At 38.2% G+C, this 16859-nt stretch overlaps 1 protein-coding gene across 10 annotated transcripts in view; it reads left to right on the forward strand.

The window, feature by feature from the left end:
- The first annotated feature begins 3577 nt into the window (after positions 1-3577).
- Positions 3578-16859, forward strand: part of ABI1 (abl interactor 1) — a 105149-nt gene continuing 91867 nt past the window's right edge. For 7 of the 10 annotated variants that reach the window (XM_054592381.1, XM_054592375.1, XM_054592417.1 and 4 more), the window contains exon 1: positions 3606-3834. In XM_054592381.1, coding sequence (XP_054448356.1) covers positions 3718-3834 — 117 coding nt within the window. In that variant the 5' untranslated portion in view covers positions 3606-3717. Of the gene's footprint in view, positions 3835-16859 lie in introns of all 10 variants that reach the window. The other 3 variants (XM_054592428.1, XM_054592434.1, XM_054592408.1) reach the window with 2 other exon arrangements.

Consider the following 16859-nt stretch of genomic DNA (forward strand, 5'->3'; position numbering starts at 1 on the left):
TCTAATAACTAGTTATTTTATTAATTCAATTCAGACTTTGATGTTTATCTTAACTTTGCATTTAGATGTTTCTTATCTTTCAAACTAGATAAAGAGTCACTGAATCACATTAATTTTTTTAAACTTTTATTTATTTTTACAGAAGGAGAAGGAGAAGGAAACATTAATGTGTGGTTGCATTTCGCACGCCCCCTGCTGGGGACCTGGCCTGCGACCTAAGCATGTGCCCTACACTGGGAATCGAACCTTTTGGTTTGCAGGCTGGCACTCAGTCCACTGAGCCACACCAGCTAGGGCTGAATCACATTAATTTTATTGCAGGATTTTATAGATTTTGTTCCATTGTTTTTTGACATCTATTGCAGAGGAGAAGGTTGACTTGGTATTTTTTTCCTTTGAAGATACCCTGTTTTTTCCTATAGACAATTCCTTTATTTTTATCTTTAAAGTTCAACATATTTGCCAATATTTGTAAGTTTTGTTCTTCATTTTGTCTGTTGATTTTTTCCTCTTTATAAGTGAGGATTTAAATAAGATTATTTTTTCTTTTTTAATTTTAAAATTGAGATATAACACGCATACAATAAATTGTGTAAAGCAAGTGATGATTTTTAATTTATATATGCACCACCCTTATAACCACTGACCAGACAAATAGAGTATTCCTAGTACGTGTCTAATCATTATGTTTTACATATGGAAATAATATTACATGTTAATTCTAATTGGTAAATAAAAATTTATTTAAAAAAAAATTCCTCATGTCCCTGAAGATTTCCTGATGTTGTTTTCCAATGTATTCTTTACAACAGTTGACTACTATTCTGAATTTTTGTCATTGTTGATTACTTTTGCCTTTTTTGGAACTTCATAGAAGTGGAATCAATTATATTGTATGTAGTCTTTTATGTCTGCTCAATTTCACTTAATAAAATATTTTTCTGCCCTGGCTGGTGTGACTCAGTGGACTGAGTGCCGGCCAAGAAACCAAAAGGTTGCCGGTTCGATTTCCAGTCAGAGCACATGCCTGAGTTGTGGACCATGTCCCCAGTTGGGGGCATGTGAGAGGCGATTGTTTCTCTCTCACACAACGATGTTTCTCTCTCTCCTTCCGTTCCCCTCTCTCTAAAAATTAATAAATAAAATCTTAAAAACATTTTTCATCCATGAAAGTACATCTAGCAATGGATTTATCCATGTTGTTGCAAGTATCAATAGTTTGTTCCTTTTACTGCTGTGTAATAGTCCATCATATGAAATACAATCATTTACTTATCCTTTCTTTAGTTGATAGGATTTTGGGTTTCCATTTTTTTACTACAGTGAATACAGATGCTATGAGCATTCTTGTAGATACCCTTTTGTGGACATATGCATACATAGGTGTGAATTGCTGCACCTTAAGGATGTATATATTTAGCTTTAATAGGTACTGCCAAACCAAATAGGTATTTCAAAAGTGATTATGCCCTTTTATACCTATATATATATATACCACAATGTGTGTGTGTGTGTGCTAGATGCAATGTATTCTTGTCAACTCTAGAGACTGGAGTGTGGGGTGGGGTGGGGTGAGATTGGGGGGTGGGGTGGGGTGTCTGGCTTCTTTCACTTAGCAAAATGCATTTATGATTTGCCTATGACTTTGTGTTTATATATAGTTAATTACATTTTATTGTTGAATAGTACTCTATTGTTTGGATGTACCAGTTTGTTTATCAAGTTGAAGGGCATATGAGTTGTCCCCAGCTTTTAGTGATTATAAAGAAAGTTATTATAAGCATTCATATGTTTTTTGAGTGAACATAGATATAAATTTTTATTTCTTTTGGTAAATATTTAGGAGTAGGATGTTCGGTTATATATTAGGTATGTTTGGCTTTATAAGAAACTTAAACTCTTTTCCAGTGTGGCTGTAGCAGTTTGTAGCCAGTAATACATTTGAGTCCAGTTACTTCACATTTTCACTAGCACTTGCTGTGGTAGGGATTTTTAATTTTAGCCATTCTAATGGGTGTTCAGTGTAGTCTTTTTAATTTTACACTGCATCCTTAGAGTGTACTGTTATTTGCATTTCCTTGATGAGTGATGAGTTGAGTGCCTTTTCATGTGTTTATTGGCTTCTTGTGGAGTGCAGTTGTCTTCTTTTGTTAATTTTGTATTGAATCGTCTATCTTTTTATTGACTTTGAGTTTTTTAAAAAAATGTATTCTGGAATGAGTCCTTTGTCAAGTGTATGCATTGCGGTTTATCTTTTTACTTTCTTAATGAGCTTTTTAATGGCTTTCATTTTAATGATAGCTATAGTAGGCTGAATAATGGCCCTCCAAAGATGTCCATGTCCTAATTCCTGGAAACTGTGAGTATATTACCTTACACGGCAAAAAGGACTTTGTTGCTGTGATCAAGTTAACAATCTTGAGATGCTGGAAATCACCCTCAATTATCTAGGTGAAACCTATGTAGTCATAAGGTCCTTATAATAGCAAGGGATGACAGTCAGAGAGAAAGCAACTTGATGATAGAAGCAGAGTCAGAGAAAATTTTGAAGAGGTTCTGCTGCTGTCTTTTTTTAAAAGTATTTTTTTGAAAATTTTAGTATTATTTTTAAGATTTTATTTATTTTTAAAAAGGGGCAGGGAGGGAGAGAGAGAAAGTTCAATGTGTGGTCGCCTCTCGTGGGCCCTTCACTGGGAGCCTGGCCTGCAACCCAGGCACGTGCCTAGACTGGGAACCCAAACGCCGATCACTTGCAACGCAGGCCTGCACTCAATCCACTGAGCCACGCCAACGAAGGCATGCTGTCTTGAAGATGGAAGAAGGGGCCATGAACCAAGGAATGTATAGAGGCTCTATAAGCTGAAGAAGGTAAGGAAATGCATTCTCAGAATCTCCAGAAGCAACAATGCTTTCTCGAAACCTTAATTTTAGCCAATTGAGCGTTGTGATCTCCAGATCTTTAGGATAATAAATTATTTTTGTCTCTAAATTTGTTACAGCAATAGCAAAAAATTGCTTATCTTTCATTTTATTACAATAAGCAATTTACCATTTCTTCTTTTTTTTGTTAGTACTTCTGTATCCTAGTTAAGAAACTTTTGCCTACCCCAAGCTTGTGAAATTATTACATGCTTTCTTGCAGACACTTAATTGCTTTACTTTTTATATTTAGATCTATGGTAGATCCCAAATACATTTTGGAGTATGGTGTGAGGTAAGTTCCATGTTCAAAGTTCTGCCAGGTTTCAAGGCCTTCTCGGGAACGGTTTTATTCGCTGGAATCATCCTGTGTCTCCTTCTGGAGCTTTCAGGAAATACCGCACTTAAACCACCACCCCCGGTCGACCTTCTTTGGTTATGCTCCTCAGGGTTTGTCGTTGGAGGCTCCCAGGAAGCACGCTCTTTTGATGGGAAGCCAGGCATGCGGAAAACTACAATTCCCAGAAGACGACGCCAGAGGGGGAAAAAATAATCCTGTTGAGAGGGAGGAGGGAATGGCATGAATGCTCGCGAGAGAACGAGGTTGAGGCGGCTGCGCGAAGTGGGTGGAGGGGGGTGGAGAGAGTGAGGAGGAAGAGGAGGAGGTGCCGTCCCACAATACCAGGCGGGAGGGCGGGTAGGCGGTTTGTATCCGGGCAGCGAGGTGCTCGGAGCCTCCGCGGACCTTGCTGCTTCTGTGTCTTTAACGCGAGAGGAAGCGATGCGGAGCGGTGGAAAATGGCAGAGCTGCAGATGTTACTAGAGGAGGAGATCCCGTCTGGCAAGAGGGCGCTGATAGAGAGTTACCAGAACCTGACCCGGGTGGCGGACTACTGTGAAAACAACTACATACAGGTGAGGAGCGCGGGTGGGCGCTGGGCCGACGACCCGCCGCTGGCCGCCCGAGTGACCAGCCCACTGGGCGGGGTGGGGAACTGCCCTAACCTCAGCGGCAGCTTCAGCCCCAAGCCCCAGCCGAGGACAGAGCAAGTGGCTGCTCTCTGGGAGTCGAACTGCGATACAGGAAGTGGCTGTGGCGGTTGAAACCGATTGAAGGGAGAGAGAAAATGGGCGAGAGAGTCGGGAACCCGTCACAGCCCTAGCCCCGCTGCGGGCTCGGCCCCCGAGTCGCGCTGCCCCTCCGCAGCCTGCCGTTCGCTGGGTTTCTGTCCGGAGACCCAGCTGTCGCCCCATTTCCTCTCCGTTCGGAGAGGGGTCTAGGACCAGAGAGAGAGGGGAGAGGAAAGGGCAGGGACGAGGCGCAGGGAGGAGCAGCAGAGGGAGAGGAAAAGCGGGGTGTGTGTCGGCGGAGGATGGGGTGGGGGCGATTATGTCAGTTCAACCCAGAGGGTGTGTCTTTTATTTATTTATTTCAAAAATTTGTCATGAGTCACATTACACAGACCTCCCCGAGGAGAGGAGGAAGCGAGCGGGTAGTGAGGGAAGGCGTCTAAGAGAAGTTAATCTCAAAATTCCTTTAATTGAAGGTTTGTTGTATCTGCGTGCCCGTCCGTTTTCAAGTCGGGTTTTTTCCCATCTCATCATTTTCACTTCCGTCCCCCCATAATACATGTCTAGAGATTGTTACGGCTGTCGTTATTATAAAACACAAATGATTTTTAACTAGGTAAAAAAATGCCTTTAATTCTCTCTTCCCTCAAGTTCTTGAACTCTTGGTTTCATAAGTAACTTAAAATGTAATGGTGTGATCGCCGGTTGCTTATTTTCTAAAGGTTTCCACCTTTTCAACTTAAGTAGATGTATAGAATTTGACTCCAAATTGATTACCGAACGTATATAGTCTCGAACCATAAGTAAAATATGTTATTGTTAGATTTATTAGAAAATTTTTGGAGCCTTAACTATGGCAAATAATTGTTTTTATCTTTAATGATCAAAGTGAGTTATGGTGTGGTAGTTGGGTTTGTAGATCTTGGCGTAAACCAGCAGTTTGCAGAAGCAGGAAAAGTAGCAGAGTCCTTTGTATCAATATAAGAGTACCAAAAATTTGCTTGTTAGTAAAGCATGACCAAAACATGTTTTGAAAGATCAGGGCTATTGCAATTCAGAACTAAAGTATTTATAGAAAGCCTCCCATGTGGTTATCATTTTTAAGAACCAATAGTTTCTGTGTTGGCAAATGCTTTTCCTCCTTATTTTTAGAAAGCGAGCCTGTTTTCAGAATATTTTGAATATTTCTCAATTTCCATATTAGTAACATTGTATCTTCAGTAGCTCTACTAGGAATTTATCTTATAAATTTTTTCAAGCTTCTACTTCAGGAATTTTACTGATAAACTTGTTGAATGCCTGCCACTTCTACTGTGTTTCTTGTTTTTGCAAACAATATTTAGCCTTTTAAAAATATTCTAAAATCTAGAAGTGTGGATGTAGTTTTCAAATAGAAAAGTGATTTTGTAGTTTATTGATATTACAAACATACAAGCTTTATTCAACCAACATGAAAAGCCTTAAAATTGAGGTGAATCTAAATTTGCTGAAGGTTTTAAGGATTTTGAAAATCAAAGAGAGAGTGCAGGAAGTTAAATTGCCCCCATTCCAGAAGTCATTTATAGAAATCAGATAAGTACTTGACAAAGGGTGGCTTCTTTTTGTTTTGCGTGTTGGGAAATCTGACAAATATATGGTGTGGTAACTACTAAGTATTGGCAAATGCAAACATGTTTTAACCTGTCTGGTGACTATGTCTTTTTCAGGTACTTGTCTGCTGTAAAGCTCGTGCTCGCGCGCTCTCTCTCTCTCACCACCTTCCTTTTCTCTTCCTGCTACCATCATGTAACTTTAAAGCACTTTTCGACTTACTGGTAATATCCCTAATTAAGTCATGATATTTCTTACGTAGTCTCTTGCTTTTAAATGTTAGTACCATTAGTGCTATGGTGCCAAGAGCCACCATCAGTGGCTCCATTTTTTTTTTAAGGTGGTCCTAAACTTTACACCAGTGACGTATTCTGATTTTAGTGGGGTAAAAAAGATACATGTCTGAGTAGCCTTTATTTTTATTTATTTATTTTATTGATTGTAAAAAGAGAGAGGAAGGGAGGGAGAGACAGAAAGAGAAACATCGATTTGTTGTCTCACTTATCGATTCATTCATTGGCTGATTTCTTGTGTGTGTTCTGACTGGAGATTGAACCCACAACCTTAGTGCATGGGGATGAAGCGCTAACCAACTGGGCTACCCGGCCAGGTATCTTAGTAGCCTTTAAACTTTTGGGTTGCATGATGTACTGTATATGCCTTCCTGAGGCTCAGCCAGGCTTAGAAGATGATGAAGACTTTGTGGAAGTTAATGTGGTAGCTGACTTTGTGATGTGTTGTGCTGCTAACTTTGGTGTTGTGAATAGGGAACCAAGAGTGCTAGAAGTACTTATCTGAATATCTTTTGAGATCTTTTGGTAGCCCTTCTATGACCCTTACTGAGTTATAAACAGCACCTTACATAAATATGTCTCCTCTCAGGGAAAGTATGTGGTTACTTGTGTTTTGAGAATTTTTTATACGCAAGGCGAGTTAAGTTACTGCATGCGTGATTTTCATCTGGAGACTTCAATTTTCATTTTGTTTGTTTTCCTACAGTCCAGTTAGGCTAAGGTGTTTAGCCATCAAGTTCTTTTGGCTGTAGTGCAGTTGAGTCCTCGAGTGCTTCATTAGCTCTTTGGGTCCTTTTGACTTTAATTATTAAATTGTATTATTAGTCCTGCCTGGGTGGTTCAGCTGGTTGGAGTGTTGTCCTATGCACCAAAAGGTTGCTGGTTTATTCCTGGTCAGGGCACACACATAAGTTGCAGTTTCCATCCCCCGTTGGGGCATGTGAGGGAGGCAACCAGTTAGTGTTATGGCTGTTACTCTCACATGAATGTTGTTTTCTGTCTCTGTTGCATTTTCTCTCTCTAAAATCAATAAACACATCCTTGGGTGAGGATTTAAAAAAAATTAAAATTTCCCTGGCTGGTGTGGCTCAGTGGATTGAGTGCTGGCCTGGGAACCAAAGGGTCACTGGTTGGATTCCCTGTCAGGGCAAGTGCCTTGGTTACATGCCAGGTCTCCAGTGGGGGGCTCTTGAGAAGCAACCACACATTGGTATTTCTCTCCCTCTCCCTCCATTCTCTCTAAAAATAAATAAATAAAATCTTTAAAAGAATTAAAATAAAATGTATTATTGAAAGCAAAACTTTTCTAAAATGTATACTTTCTTAAATATGACAAGATTTTTGAAATTGCTATTAGGAAATATTTAAAATAGAAAGCATTCTTTATATAAAGAAAAAATCTTTGCCTTTTTCCATCTTTCGGTTGATATGACCAGTTTGAATTTTTTTTAGTAGTTTATGTCAAGGACAGTCACTACTTAACTTGAACACACGTATTCATCTAGCCAGTTCTCTTTGCTCTATTTTAGAGTCTACAGTGCCTTTATCATGGGAACTATTTTGGGGAGTAGGAAGTGAGCTAAGCTCAAAGGAGTAGAAACTGCTTAAGAAAGGTTTCTGAGCATGCAAATTGCTGGGTTGGGTAAGGACAGAAAAGTCTTCCATACAGTTAAACTTTTTAATTTAATTTAAAAATTTGGTCTGGCATTCCCCCAATAGAGCTTTATTCGGGTTAACAAGTATATTCTTGTTATAAAGTGTAAAGGGGATCTCATTAGTGAGCGACATAGTTTATTTAGCTTGTTTTCTTTCTCTTGTGGTGCTAGCTTATGCTCATTTGCTCCTTGTGTACATTTGATCTTGGAGAGCAGGTAATTTTTGTGCAGGAGCACTGTGAAATAGATAAAAGCTAACATTTCTGGTACTGTACAATTTATACCAATTTATAAATGAAGTCAGTTATTACAATACCTTATTTATTTGACATGAGCAATTTAAGGTTCAGACATATTAAATACCCCTAACGTTCTGTATCTCCTGAGAGATAATGCCTGGAATCAAATCCAGATTTTCTGATTCTATATTCTAAGTTCTATTTAGTGAATACTGGGTAAGGTGCTTACTGTAGGATAGGGGATAAAAAAAGATGGTACGAAGAGGAGAATAGGGAAGGGAAAAGGGTGATACACAGTAATTGCTTCAATTTATTGAGTACACACTTTGTTACAGTCTCTGCTGGTTGATTTGTATTAGCATTACTCCTTACAAAAAATCTCCATGATAGGCAGTATTCTCTTACAGATCAGGAAGTTAGGGTTCAAAGAAGTTAAATGAGTTTTGTTTGATCATATAGTTAGTAATTGGTAGTCAAGATTTCTGCCCAACTCGGACAGGCTGCACAGGTTCCATGGCAATGCTCTTTTCCTGTCGCATTGACTCTAGCTGTGAATGAGTCTAGAACTCAGACTAGTTTAGAAATGTCATAGAATAAGTAGACTCTTGTTGAGCATGTCTGCTAAAACAACTATTTTACCATTGTTTCTTCTGAGTTCCAAGTTGCAAATATAAGAACTACTATGTTTATTATTTGGGGATGGTAGCTTTGGCACTTGAAATGTTGAATTGTAGGAGTCATAGGCTAGTTTTCCACTGAACTCAGTGGACCTCTTTCCTTTCTGTGCATCATTGCCTCTTTTTTTCTATTTTGATTCAGTTTTGCAATTGTGATAATAAAACTTACAATAGGATTAGTAGAAGTTAACAAAACAAAATGTTTTGAAACATTGTGATTTTTACACAAACTAGATTCCACTAAAGTTAGTCAAAATGATTTGAGGAGATTAGGACAGATTGGAAATGGTAGAATTTTTACACTTGAACTTTGAAGTGAGTAAAACAGTGGCTAGCAAAATTAGAAATATAGGTTGAAAATCTAATGAATTAAACATGGTTTTAGTAAGGCACAGCGTCGTGACTGTAGTTAATGATACTGTATTGTATATTTGAAAGTTGCTAAGAGTAGATATTAAAGGTTCTCACTATAAGAAAAAAATTGTAACTGTTGTGATGGATGTTAACTAGACTTATTGTAATCATTTCATAATATATGTATATCAAATCATTATATTGTATACCTGAAACACCTGAGATATAATATGTCAATACAAAAACAAAACAAGACAGGGTTTTAGATACTTTTATGGAAATCCTCAGGTAGTTGTTAGTTGATGGGTAGTCACAACCTGCTTATTAATGCTGCTGTCAGGCAGGATCTGACCTTGAATATTAGGTCTTACGAATATTATATCAGATGTTACTAATAATACTTTCAAGGATACTGAGTATTCTTTAGGGCCATATGTCATTTGAAGTTTGTGTTAAAAACTAATTAAAAGAGAGTTTGTATTAAAACTCTTTCTTTTGTAACTTTAATGCTTACAAGAGCTTTACATTTGGTTCTTCGATCTAGTCATGGTATGTTTAAAGGCTCAGTTTTAGCAAATTTCTGTCTTTTGGAGAGGTTCTTTTTAGAATATTATTGAAATCTCTTAGAGTAAGGACACTTTTCTAATTTGTCTTCTGTGCTTCTGCTTTCTCAAGTTGGTTCTGACAACTGAAGAATGCTAATTAATACTCCTTGTAGGGGAAAAGAAGTATTTAAACAATTGGGCATTTAGAGTAGCCTGTTTATTTTGGGTGAAATTATATCATAGGAATTAAGATACTTCTGATTTAACAGACAAGAATATATTAGCTAGAAAGAAGGAATGCTAACATTGGGAGAAGAGGTTGAATTTTGATTCATTAGCAGATTATGTAATTCTATGAAAATAGTGTTGGTATGAAAAGCAATGTAAAAAGAATTAAATGCTAATTTGGGGTTATTTAAAAGTTTGAATTGGGGGAGCTATACATGTTTCTAATGTTTTTGTGTTGATTATAATTTATATTGATGTTATGGTTTGATTTTAGAAGAAATAATCAGACACAAGAAGTACAAACTTTATAGACCTTAATACTTAATAAGACACTGCGCTAAAAAATAGGGGATTTTTGCCCTGACTAGCATGGCTCAGTTGGTTGAGCATCCACCTGTGGAGTGAAAGGTCACGGTTTGATTCCCTGTCAGGGCACATGCCTGGGTTGTGGCCTGGTCCCGATTGATGTTCCCCTCTCACATTGATGTTTCATTCCCTCCCTTTCTCCCTCCCTTCTTCTCTCTCTAAACAAGATAGTAATAAAAAAAAAAAAAGGATTTTTAAAGAAGTACAGCATTGAAAAGAGGAGACACTTGCAAAAGGACAATTAATATATTTTGTTTTGAAGTGTTATGGGTGTTTTTAAATTTTTATTACTATTTTTTAATCCTAACCTGAGGACATGCTTATTGATTTTAGAGAGAGGAGAAGGGAGGAAGAGAAACATTGATGTAAAGAGACATCAGTCATCAGTCTGCACCCTGACCCACTAGGGGCTGAATCCCCAACCTAGGCATGTGCCCTGACTGGGACTCCAGCTGGCAGCCTTTTGATTTATAGAAAGATGTTTCAAACCGAGTCACACTGGCCAGTGGATTTTGTTTTTAAAAGAAATAGCTGACCTGGTCATTTTAACATCAAACATTAATTGCCTAGAAAGGAGACTTGGAGTTTTTAGTATTACCATTCTGTGTCAACCCAGTTAACTCCATTTAACCTTGGCTTTGTTAACTTTCTCCATTTACAAAATGAAATTTGCTCAGAAATAGTTGGTAGTAAACTAATGTTTGTGAAGAAAACCTGAAAGCAGAACAAAACATCCTAAGGAAAATAATGTGTATTTGTTATGAAGTAGATTCTGATTTTGGTACGCATCTGTGCTTAGCAAGTTTGCCAGATGTTTGTGGAATTTATGTTGACTAAAGAATATTGGTAGCACCATCTCAAGTATAGCTGAAGTATAAGGAAACTAATTTTAAGTCTTATTTTACTAATAATTAACATAGTAATTAAAACTCACCATAGAAAATTCCAAACATATTCAGAAATGGAAAAGTAATATAATTAACCCCCATATTTTTTAATTAAAAAAATTGTATTGAATTGATTATGCTATTACAGTGGTCTTGATTGTTTTTCCCCTTTGCTCCTCCTCCACCCAGCACCCCCCCCCCCCCCCCCCCGCAATCCCTCAGGCAAATTCCCCCACCATTGTTCATGTCGATTGGGCGTGTGTATAAGTTCTTTGGCTACTCCATTTTCTACACTGTAATTTATATCCCCATGGCTATTCTGTAACTACCTTTTTGTATTTAATCCCTTTACCTCTTCACCAGTTTCCCCATACTCCCCTCCCAATTGGCAACCATCAAAATGCTGTCTGTATCCATGATTCTTTCTCCTTGTTTGCTTAGTTTGTTTTTTAGATTGAATTGTTGATTTTGTATTTTTTGCCACTTTATTCATAGTTTTGATCTTTTTTTCTTAAATAAGTCCCTTTAACATTTCATGTAATAATGGTTTGGTGGTGATGAACTCCTTTAGTTTTTTCTTGTCTGGGAAGCTCTTTATCTGCCCTTCCATTCTAAATTATAGCTTTATTGGATAGAGCAATCTTGGCTATAGGTTCCTGCTTTTCATGACTTTAAATATTTCTTGCCAATCCCTTCTAGCCTGTAAAGTTTCTTTAGAGAAATCAGCTGGCAGTCTTATAGGAACTCCCCTGTAGGTAACTAACTTTTTTTCTCTTGCTGCTTTTTAAGATTCTCTCTTTGTCTTCGACCTTTGGGATTTTAATTTTAAGTATCTTGGAGTGGGCCTCTTTGCATCCATCTTGTTTGGGACTCTCTGTGTTTCCTGGACTAGCATGTCTTCACCAAATTGGGGAAGTGTTCTTTCATTATTTTTCTCTAATAGATTTCCAATTTCTTGCTTTTTCTCTTCTCTTTCTGGCACCCCTATGATGCAAATGTTTCACCTCTTGAAGTTGTCCCAGAGGTTGCCTGTAAAATCCTCAGTTTTTTGGATTCTTTCTTCCTTCTCCTTCTCCTCCTCCTCCTCCTCCTCTTCCTCTTCCTCCTTCTCTTCATTCTTCCCCCTCCCCCTCCCCCTCCCCCTTTCTTCTTTCTTCCTTCCTTTCTTTTCTCCTCCTCCTCCTCCTCCTCCTCCTCCCTTCTTCCTTCTTCTTTCTCCTTCTCCTTCTTTGTTTTTTGCTTCCTTATGCTCTGTAACATTGATTTGATTCTGGGCTTCATCCACTCTACTGTTGTTTCCCTGTAAATTTTTTTTACTTTAATTAGTGTATCCTTTGTTTCTGTCTCTTTTTTTTGAGTTTTGATCTGTTCTTTTATTTGGGTCATGTTTCTTTGTCTCCTTGTTTTGGCAGCCTCCCTGTGTTTGATATATGTATTAAGTAGAGCTGCTTTGATGCTATGTCTTGGTAGCAGGCCTAATGTAGTAGGTGCCCTGTAGGGGCCAGTGGTACAGCCCCCCTTTTCACCCGTTAGGTATTTGAGGTGTGCCCTTCATGTAGTCTGAGTACACCCTCCTCTTCTAGTTGAGTCTTGATTGCTGTTGGCAGATCAATGGGAGGGATTTACCCAGGCCAGTCAGCTGCAAGGATTGGCTGTGACCTCTTACCACCAACCCCACCCTCATGGAGGATCTGCTGTGCAGTGGCACAGTGGCGGTGCTCCAGCTTAGTCTGTAGCTGTCCACTGGGTGTGCTGGCTGTGTGGTTACCCAGGTGGTGCAGGCCAAGAACAGTTCCCCACCTGTGTTCTGCCTGGGGCCACCCTGCCTAAGCTATAAAACTACCTGAGATGGCTGCTATTTGTGATGGGCTTGGAGATTCTCAGATGAAGCCAAACTGAATCTAAGCTGTCTGCTGCTAGTATTGGGCCTGGGGCTCACTGAGGCTGGCTGTTGCTTGTTAGAGAGGGTTTAGGAAGTTGTGAAGCATGAGCCAAGACCAGCCATTCCTATTGAAAAGAAGCTTGGGTGGGCCTGTAAGTTGGGTGGCTCGGAGTCTCTGGGGATCTCCAAGGCAGGTCAAACAATGTTAGCCAGGTTGATGGAGTCTCAGGTGTGGCACCAGCTTGCTGGCTTAGTGGAGGGGAGGGCTTTGTAAAGGGACAGTGGCCTCTGCCTACCTTGATGCCAGACACTTCAGTTTCTCCCTGTATACCTGTAGTGCCTTTCAAGCTGTTGCCCTAGCGCTGGAGCTCAGAGGGAGTGAGTCTGAGTATATGGGTACATGTGTGGGTTCTTTAAGAGGAACTGCTTAGGGCTCCTTCAGTTTTTTTCACTGAGTCAGTCGCACTGGTTTTTGCAGCCAGAAGTTATGGGGACTTATTTTGCTGGCACTGGAACCTTGGGCTGGGGGGTCTGGTGTGGGGTTAGGACTCCTCACTCTCGAGATCTCTCTCCCAAATTCTTATTCACCACACGTGGGTGAGGGGCAAGCCTGTGCCATGTCTGTGTCCTGTCTACCAGTCTGGATGGATATGGTTTCATTAATTCTGTAGTTGTCAGATTTTCATTCAACTTGATTTCTTCTGATGGTTCTGAGTGATGGTTTTTCTATATTTTAGTTGTAATTTTGATGTGGCTGTGAAGAGGGGAGCCATGTCTGCTTAAGCTTCCATCTAGACCAGAAGTTGAACCCCCATATATTTATCACCCAGCTTTATTAAATTATTTACTTGTAGACTGTCTCCTTTCATCTGTATTTCTCTCCTATCCTCCTACGATTATTGTAAAGCTTACCTTTGACATACTGCATCCATAAATATTTTAGTACATATCTCTAACAGATGAAGGCTTATTAAATCCACTGCATAACTTCTATATGTGGGGGAAAAAAAGATAATGAATGTTATTATAATTGTGGCCAAAAAGAGTAGAACGCTTTAAAACAGTTAATGCATTTTTATCATTTTTAAAAAAATTTATTGATTTGAGAGAGAGAGAGAGAAAGAAAGAGAGAGAGGGAAAGGTTGACCTGGTGTTCTTATATTTATGCTGTATTTATGCATTCATTGATTGCTTCTTGTATGTGCCCTGTTGTGGGATTGAACCTGCAACTTTGGCATATCGGGATGATGCTCTCACCAGCTGAGCTCCCTGGCCAGGGCTAAACAGTTAATATATTTTTTACTTACAGCTAATATTGTTAGTGACTCCTGCCACAGATTGATTAGAATATAGATGTAGTATTTGCTTTGTAATAATTTAAAAAATTGAGTTATAATTCATGTAATATAAAACCAACCATTTTAGAGTGTACATTTCAATATTATTTAGTATATCCACAGTGTTGTGTGACCACCACCCTGGTACAGTTCCAAAACATTTTTATCACTCCTCAAAAAAAACCCCCCCCAAACCCTATCCATTAAGTAGTTTGTGTCCATCTCTATCCTCTAGCACCAGACATCCACCAATTTGCTTTCTGTCTCTATGAATTAATCTGTTTTGTATATTTCATATAAATGGAATCATAGACTATGTGTCCTTTTTGTCTGGCTTTTTTCACATAGTAAGCATATTCTGCTGCATGTATGTACCACATTTTATCCATTCATCTGTTGATGGAGACAGGTGGGTTGTTTCTATCGTTTTAGCTATTGAGAATAGTAGTGCTGTGAATATTCATGTACAGTGAATATTTTCTGTTTTGTGTATGTACAGCTAGGAGTGGTTCATAATAGGATTTTGTTGTGACGTATATAATTCTCTGTCACTGTACTGCAGTATAATGAGGGAATTATAGACATAGACATCGACTCAGAATCAGTCTGAATTGATAGACATTAAGGCTTGGAGCTTAATTTTTCAATTTATATATAAGCTTAATTTTCCCCCTGATTACCAGAGTAGTATAAAATATGGTAATTGAATACATTTTTAACTTTTTAGACGCATATATAGCTTAGACAGTGCAAGTTTCTTGTAATATCACTACTACCTACAACCTTTAAAGAATATGTCTCAACTTTATGCTGTATAGTTGGTAAACTCATATTGTTTATATTAAGGCAGAAAGTATTTTAGTCATAGTGTATTTTATTTATTTTTATTTTATTTTTTAAGATTTTATTTATTTTTAGAGAGGAGGGAGGGAGGAAGAGAGGGAGAGAAACATTGATGTGAGAGAGAAACATTGATTGGCTACTTCTTGTATGCACCCCTACTGGGGATTGAACCCACAACCCAGGCATGTGCCCTGCTCGGGAACTGAACTTGCGACCTTTTGCTTTGCCAGACAGATGCCCAACCAACCGAATCACACTGGTCAGGGCAGTCATAGTGTATTTTAAAAACTAAAAACAAACAACCAAACTCCTCTAACAGTTTCATAAGATTATCTAATAATCAAATCAAATGTGATTGTATTTCTATTCAGAGCTTTAATGAAACACAGTATACAAGATGGGGAGTTGGATATCTCAACTGCTTTTAATTGGAGTAAAATTTGATCATTACCTTGAAACTTAAAGGGAACAAAAATACTATGTTAATGAAAAAGTTTATTATTGAAAAACTTCAGTTTCCCTTTAAGTCACTCATTTCCTGAATGCTTTTATTTATTTTTAATTTTTTTCTTTTTTAATGACTTTATTGGAATGACACTCGTTAACAAAATTATACAGGTTTCAGGTGCACAATTCTAGAACACTTCATCTGTACACTGTATTTTGTATTCACCACCCCAAGTCAGTTCTCTGTCCATCATGATCCCAAATGTTTTATATTTAATTCCTGTTAGTAACTTATGCATGCTGTGATAAAATTGTGTTTGGAAAACTTACCATTTTGTGGAAAGGTAAGTGTGGTACTTCTTTAGAAATCATTCTGTTGGGGACATGAGAATTAATACCTTCCACTTAAACACCAGACTTGTATATACTACATCAAATGGAAAAAGATACTTAATTCCAATGTTGGCAACCTAAGACATATAGTAACAAATTTTTACTTTAAGAAGGCAGTGTAGTGCAAAGGGTTTATGAGTGCCATTTAAAAATCACTCACAGTGGTGCCTCAAAATAGTTTAGCAAGCCCACTATATTTTTCATGTCACTTTATTCTTCTGCTAACCATAAACTATTAAATTTTCTCTTCCTCTTAAAATCTCTTTTCTTTCATATACCCACCCAGTAACAGACCTTTCTCCTGTATTGCTTAGTTTTATGAAAACTGTTGTCTGTACCTTCCTCCATCCTTCACTTCACATTTGCTCTTTAAGCTATTCTATTTTGTCTGTCATCTCCACTGTTCCACTGAAATTATGCTTAGTAACCTTCACACTGCAAAATTCATTGAACATTCTTTAGTTCTCATTTTGCTTGTCTTCTCAGCATCATTTCACATAATTGACAATTCCCCCTTTTTCTGAAAAGCTAATCAATCCCTTAGCTTTCGTGATGATATTCTCTCCTACTTTTCCTCTTATTTTCTGGCCCCATGTTCTCCTTTACCTTAAGTATTAATGTGGCTTTGCTGAGCTCCTGTCTACAAATACCACCTCAGGCTGTTTTATTTATACCACAAGCGTGATTTTTCCTTCACTGAAGTTGAGATCCATACATCTAATTGCCTATTTAGTACCTCTGCTTGTTTTGAATCACAGGTGCTGCAGACTTAGGATGCTAGAAACTGAACTTCACCTTTCCCTAATCTCATTTACTACTCTCTCATAGAAACGTGGCCATCATTTTTGACTCCTCCATTGTTTCCCTCTGCAACCCTCCCACAAACCCCCAACCACTATAATTCATTGTAACAGTCCTGTTGATTCTTTTTCTGAAATATCTTTTAAATTTGTCTATTCTGTCTGTACTGTACCACCGCAGTATGAAACAGAGAATTGCTATAGCTTCTGTTGTCTTTACATCACCACGTGTTACCCTCTGATCACATTTCTATTATTCACACTGTGGCTTCAGTAGTATTTTCAAAATAGAAATCTGATCATGTCATTCTCCTGTTTAAAAATCATGCAGTG

This window comes from Pteronotus mesoamericanus, unplaced genomic scaffold (genome assembly GCF_021234165.1).
Source record: "Pteronotus mesoamericanus isolate MK-2021 breed Mesoamerican mustached bat unplaced genomic scaffold, CSHL_Meso_final contig_130, whole genome shotgun sequence".
Classification (NCBI taxonomy): domain Eukaryota; kingdom Metazoa; phylum Chordata; class Mammalia; order Chiroptera; family Mormoopidae; genus Pteronotus; species Pteronotus mesoamericanus.